General features: G+C 34.4%; 1 protein-coding gene across 1 annotated transcript; it reads right to left on the bottom strand.

The window, feature by feature from the left end:
* Window positions 1–868: 868 nt before the first annotated feature.
* LOC107492513 (uncharacterized) lies at window positions 869–7201 on the bottom strand. The gene is made up of 5 exons (XM_052263404.1): window positions 7140–7201; window positions 6102–6157; window positions 2217–3576; window positions 1269–2066; window positions 869–1184 (listed from the first exon to the last, which is right to left on the bottom strand). The coding sequence occupies exons 1-5, from the start codon at window positions 7199–7201 to the stop codon at window positions 869–871; spliced, it is 2592 nt and encodes an 863-aa protein (XP_052119364.1).

Below are 7201 nucleotides of genomic sequence, written 5' to 3'. Positions count from 1 at the left end.
CTCCAATGTCACCTTCCGCTGACATGTTCAACCCTGGCTGTGGAGAAAAACTAACTTCAGCTTCTTCATTCTCTTCTCCCATGTCATACAAATCCCTTGGTTTCACATGAACCACAACACTCCATTCTTTACCTACTTCATCATCCACATAGTATACAAGCTGAGCTTTTGATGCCAATATGTACGGTTCATCTTTTTTACGATTACCAGTGTGTATTGGACGAGAGAAATTAACGCTGGTAAGCCCCAAATGGTCTTGTTTGATGCCTCTACTGGTAGTGGTACCAGCCCAAACACATTTGAACAATACCACTATGAAGGAACAGCTGTAATTCAATTCAATTATGTCTACAATTTTTCCGTAATACGAAACACCACCAACAGCCAATCTATTATCACGCATGCTTGCATAACTTCTCGTATTAGATGATACATATACTCCACTATTTTGTGTTTTTATCCCGTTTTCCTTTGTGACAGTTTGAAACTTGTACCCGTTAACATTATAAGCCCCAAAACGTCTGGCATAAATCATGGGACCGCATGCAAGCAACTTCAGCTCTTTCGATTGAATAGTACTTTCCAGAAGAACCTAGAACCACATAACATTCATACTTTATATTAAAGTCGGTTTTAATATAGTACTAATTCCAGGCTAAAAAAATATTGGTCAGGTTAGTATTCTGTCAACCTGAGCATTGAACCACCGAGGAAATTCTGCATGGACGACACTATCAATCTTAGCTGGGGACCTTGTTTGATGACACATGCTTCGCTTTGTCTTTTCCCTAAATGTACTTTATTGTAGAGAAGAAAATTAGTCCAACTAGAAACTGGGGTAAAAGAGTTACATTGGTGTTTTAGAATCTTACTCAAGGAACGGAACCACGACATCGCAGTTGACTAGCACATGACGATGAGCTTGATGTTTTTCCATTGGAGTGAGTTCGAAATGCGAAAATGCCCCTAATGCCTTGCCAATAGCTGGGAAGATACTCTCCCTTGAATTGTGAGGAATGTCAACAGGCTCATCGTCAACTTGCCCTGGTCGGTTGATTCTAGTCTCAATATTATCTAAATACCTAGAACAGAAAGTCAGGATTTCCTCAGATAAATAGCCTTCTGCAATTGAGCCTTCTGGTTGTGCTCTATTACGAACATATTGCTTCAGACGTCCTAAATACCTTTTATATAAATACAATAAAATGCTCAGTATATACACAATTAATTGATTTGAATGTACTAAAGGGGTTTATCAGTAAGCTAACCTTTCTATTGGATACATCCACCTATAATGTACGAGTCCACCAAGAGTAACCTCATCAACGAGATGCATGGTGAGGTGAACCATGACGGTGAAGAGGGATGGAGGAAAAATCATTTCCATCTGACACAAGGTTTGCACAACATGATTCTGAAGCTCAGCAAGCTGCATAGAATTTATGGCTTTCCCACAAAGTTCTCGGAAAAAAGACGACCAATTTGCAATCACATTGGACACCGGACTCGGAAGTGAGAACTTCACCAAAATTGAGAGTAATTGTTCCATCAGAATATGATAGTCATGACTTTTCAACCCATATAACTTGCGCTGTTGCAAATCAACACAACGAGCAACGTTACTAGAGTAACCATCTGGAAATATCACATTCTGCAAAGTCTTCAGGAAAATATCCCTCTGTGAATTCGACATCGCAAATATTGCAGAAGGATATTTACCACCTTCCTCTGACCATAATTCAAGCCTTATACCCATGCATTGTAAATCTTTGCGAGCTTTAATATTGTCCTTTGATTTGCTACAATCGTTTAAGATAGTGAAGACCACATTATCACACACGTTTTTCTCTATATGCATCACATCGAGGTTATGACGCAACATCTGATCCTCCCAGTACGGGAGGTCAAAGAAAACACTCTTCTTCTTCCAATGTGAATCATCTTCATCCGTATCCTGGCCATTGCGTCTTTTTTTAGATGTCACACTTGAACTCTTCCCAAATGAAACGTGCACATTAGACTGCTGCCTCAATACATCTGTTCCAGATAACTTCTTTGGCGGATCTCTACATTTGACCTACCCGTCAAATCTATTCCAGTCTAGTCTGTATTTAGGTCCCTGATTTAAAAAGCGTCGATGGCCCATGAAACACCATTTTTGACTATCTTTCAGCCGATGTGGCTTAGCATCCAAGTTACACGTAGGACAGGCTAACCCACTGTGCGTATTCCAGCCGGATAGGTTTCCCAATCCTGGAAAGTCGTTGATAGTCCACATTAGTGCCGCACACATCTTGAAAGTGTTTCCCTCTTTGGCATTATAGGTTTCAACGCCATCCCATAATTGCTTCAACTCATCAATCAAAGGCTGCAAATAAACATCTATGTCGTTACCTGGCATTTTCGGCCCAGGAATAAGCGTGGATAGAATGAAAGATGTCTGCTTCATGCAAATCCAGGGTGGTAGATTATACGGAATAAGAATCACAGGCCAGATGGAGTACTTTGTGCTCATATTCCCAAAGGGATTAAATCCATCGCTCGCCAAGGCTAGGCAAACATTTCGTGGATCCGCCGAAAAATTATTATACTTTACATCAAACTTTTTCCATGCTTCAGCGTCCCTTGGATGTCTAAGGAAACCATCGTTATTAGACGCCTGTTTATGCCATAACCTATCACTCGATGTCTTGCTGCACATAAATAACCACTGCAGTCGTGGTATGAGGGGAAAGTAACGAAGGGTCTTGGCTGCTATAAGTTTTCCATTTCTCTTCACTGGTATGTTGAGCCTAAGAATAAAGCCCTTTTTGGTCTTCTGCTTCCATCTTGAACACCCACATTTCTTGCACCTAGTCAGGTTCGCATCATCACCTCGGTATAGCATACAATCATTTGGACAAGCATCTATCTTGGCGTATTCAATACCCAGCTTTCTTATTGTCTTCCTGGCTTCATACACTGTCTTTGGAAGTTTTGCTTGTTCGAATGCGTCCCGTAGTAAGTCAAGAATCATTGTCATTGTCTTGTCACTCACACCACACATACACTTGATATGATAAATTTTCACTAAAAACGATAATTTGGAGTACTTTGAGCATCCGGGATATAACTCCTGTTCTCCATCTGACAGTAGATCGTTAAAATCTCGCGCCGCGTGACTTGGACCTTCATACAGGCTCGGTAACACGCCTTCATCATCTTTTGCATGTTCGATTGTTGTGATGTCCTCACTCCCATGTTGGATCGTGAAATTGAATGCCTCGTTGACCATTTGGTGCATTTGATTCACTTGGGATATCAGATTGTCATCTACTCGTCCCAATCCAGGCCTCTCTTCAACCGGCTTCTCACCATGACGCACCCAAATAGTATATCCAGGCGGAAATGGTCGTAACAATAGATGGTCGTATGCATCCTCTCTTGTTTGCATAAGTTGAAACCCGCATTTAGGACATGGACACTTTATCATGCCATCGGAGGATGCATTCGCAAACGCAAAGTCTAAAAAATGGTTCAGTCCTTGCCTATATTTCACACTACTCCGTGATTTTGAAATCCAGGTTTTATCAGTATCTAGTGAAGTATCAGAATATATCGAAACAATTAATAGTGACGTAAGAAAACATGAGAAAACAAAAAAAACCGATGACAGTATAAGTAATGTGCAAATAAAAAACATTGTGAAAAATGATAATTACATTTTGTACCAAAATTTAACATAATAGTTATAGTTATCATTGTTTAGTAATGGGAATAAGATGAAAAAGTACTATAATTTTTCAAATATTTTATTAATATACTTTATGATATTTTTATTATTTTTTGTTCATGTGAATTCTTTTTGTTCTATCTTTTATTACATTGTAGTTATGTTGCCTATGAATTTTTTTATTTATTTTATTCACATGAATTTAATTTAGTTTTTATTGTTTTTTTTGTTTATTTGATATATGCTGTCAATTTTATGAAATTTTTATTATTTTATATCTGTATGAAATTTTTTTCTATTTTTTGATTACTCTATCTTTGTTTTATATTACTTTATTTATTTTTTAATTTGACTTTGTAAAATTTGTAATTGTAATTATTATATACTACGTTTATTATAAAAAAATTTGTATAATATAAACTATCATCCTATAAAAAAGGAAAAAATAAATAAAAAATTAATTATAAGTAACAATAGAGCCATAAATAATGAAAATTTATAGTCCAAAATAATTCTAACTTAACGAGTATGGGTAATACTAGAAAAATTTTCAAATATTTTTTTGTTTAACATAATAAGATCTATTCAAATATCTAAAGTAAAATAATAGAATAATATAAAAAATTATTTAAATTGATGTCTCTTTTAATAATTTTTCATCTAAAAGTAATTTTGATTTGTATAAACTAAACAACATTTATTTTACTATATTCAATGTTGATCCCAAATATTGCCAAACATAAATCATGTTAACCCAATTTTACTTTTCTATCGAAATCAATTTTGTGAAACTAATATTATGCAAACTCACATTTGTAAACTGAAATCCAAACACACACTAAGTAATAATTGTAATAAATTATAATTAATATAATATTTATTATTACATTAATAAGGACCTTAATAGTTATAATATATATAATAAAAAATATATTGTAAATTATGATAAGAATAATATTATATTCAGTGATAAATATAATATTATAAATATTTATACCGATATTAATATATAAATATCTATAGCTATCATAAATTACGGCTGTTATACGCAATTATGCTTTTAATATATGTATACGTATTATAAGTATAATAATAGCTATTTATAGTATAAGAAATACCAGCAATTTATAATTATTACTTATTTAAGGGCATGTTTTGATTTTTATTAATTTTATATGTATCATTAATTTTTATACGTATCATTAATTTTGATTTTTATTGATTTTATTAATTTTATTAATTTTATACGTATCATTAATTTTTATACGCAATTACGGCATGTTTTTATTTTTATACGTATTATTAATTTTGGTCCAACACGGTAATGTTTTGATTTTTATTAATTAAAAAAAATAAACACTAAACCTAAAGAACTACCCGCAAGCCCCACACACTTTTCCGGCCCCAACTCATGTTCCCTGTATTCTGAAAATTGATTTAAGAAAGAAACAAAATCTAGCCGCCACCGCCCCATCTTAACCCCTTCCGCAGTCATCGCCCAGCGCAGCCACCGCACCCCCCACCGCTTTGTAGCCCCCACACTCCCGAGCTCGCTTTGTCGCTGTGAGTCGCACCACTACGCTGCTCCTCGTCGTGGGTCATTGCCAGGTCGCTGTTCCTCGCCGTGGGTCGTCACCGCCTCTCGGATCCTTGCCGTGGGTCATCGCCGCTTCTCTCCTCCTCGTCGTTTCTCCTACTCCCCTTATCCTAGCGCCGTTTCTGCTTCTTTGCTCCGTACCGTGTCCCACCGTCATTGATTCTCCGTCGTGGCTTCTCTTTTTCGCGTGGCGTCTTGCAGTCGAACCGGTTACCTTTTGTCGCGGCTCAAGTCTCTAGTCTCTGCTTCAACCATCGCAGGTCTCAGAGCTCAAGTTTCAATTCTCTTCTTCTCTGCTTCAAGCCTTCAACCCTCTCAGGTCTCAAGTCTTAGTATATTTCCCTGACTCTATCCCTATGAAATTTCAAATTTATTCTAAACATGCATATGATGTATTATTGATGATTCTACTGAATTTTGAGATGTTAATGTTTTCAATTTTTATTTCAATTCAGTCTGTTCATATTGAGTTACTTCTACTGATATTGAATAATTTCTACTAACATTGAATTTTTTATATTGACATTTTGCTTTATTTGTTCTCTTAATTTATTTTGATAATATTATTTGAGCTGCTAGGTTAAGGTATTGATCATGAATTGTATTAAACTTTGTGAATATTGTTAATCTTTATATGCTATTGTGAGCAGATTTTGTTAGTGATATAATTTTTTTGGTTAAAGATCTATTTTTTGAAGGGGAGTTTGTTTTGATTTAGACTGAGTTTAGGAAAAGTATAAAAAAGGTTTCAAATAGAAAATACATGAGACGCAGAAAAACAATGTTACTTACCTGGTTGAAGATCCATATAATTGGCTTTTACTGTGCAAATTAAGGACTTCAGCAAACTGAAAAACAAAAACCGAGTTTCATCGTGAGAAAGGAAAACGATTTAATGTGAAACAGTTCAAAGTAGCATATATAAAAATATTTACAGAGAAACCCAAATAGAGGAGAACCAGATAGGTGAATTTGGCTTCAGAAATTATTTGTGCTGAAATTGAGTAAACTGATTGTATTGCTTATCAATGAAATTTATTTAATTGAATAAGCACGTTTATAACATTTGAAAATCACAGATTTTTGAAACAGATTATTTCAACAAACTTTTAAAATTATATCAATATTCTCTATTTTTATGTTATCATAACCGTTTAAATCCATTTAGATTATGCAGGTGGTTCATTTTACTTTTTTAACGATACAATAGTTAACTTGTTTAAGTTAATATGGTAACTTAATAACAGATTTGGTACAACAATAAAGGAACAGGTACATTGCATAATAGAAATTTAAAAGTGATTTGAAAATAATCTAACAAACTATTTGAATTGATTAACGTTAAATCTAATTGTCAAATGTTGTTGTGATCTTATCCTATTTATCCTCATTTTCTGTTTTATCCATACACCCCAAAATGTCTATATATCTGAAACTCTCCTATCAGTTGCACTTCATTCTAAGCAGGTGAGAGACCTCTCCATTTCAAACCAGTTACGTAAGTTCAGTTTCCTTTCTGTTCAAGAGTTTTTTCCGTTATTGAACATTCCATAAGATTGTCTTTCCACAGTTAAGGTACGTTGTTTTTCTTCTTATATTTATAAGTTTTAGGAGCGCATCTGTACAATCAATATTGTAATCAGTACTAATATAACAAAATAATTTATATGCTTTGTTCATCTATTTATATAGGTCAACACTACTGTATACATAGATAAAAACTTTTCTTTAAAAGTTGTCCTTTGTTAATTAACAATAAGGTAAAATTAGAAAGCAACTGCTTAATTAATGTTTAATCGGCTATATATGTTTAAATTATATGTTGTATACCTTATCATCCCCTGTTGGAAGATGACTACATACAATGATCTGATTTTTGCAGCAAAAGACAT

Source organism: Arachis duranensis, chromosome 1 (assembly GCF_000817695.3).
Source record: "Arachis duranensis cultivar V14167 chromosome 1, aradu.V14167.gnm2.J7QH, whole genome shotgun sequence".
Lineage (NCBI taxonomy): Eukaryota > Viridiplantae > Streptophyta > Magnoliopsida > Fabales > Fabaceae > Arachis > Arachis duranensis.
This window is presented reverse-complemented; position numbering and strand designations above follow the sequence as displayed.

Coding starts and splice junctions, on each gene's coding strand:
- LOC107492513 (XM_052263404.1), bottom strand. CDS start 7,201: ATGTCTTTTGCTGCAAAAATCAGATCATTGTATGTAGTCATCTTCCAA. Junction 6,158..7,139: donor TTCCAACAGGGGATGATAAG/GTATACAACATA, acceptor TTTGTTTTTCAG/TTTGCTGAAGTCCTTAATTT. Junction 3,577..6,101: donor TTATATGGATCTTCAACCAG/GTAAGTAACATT, acceptor ATACTTCACTAG/ATACTGATAAAACCTGGATT.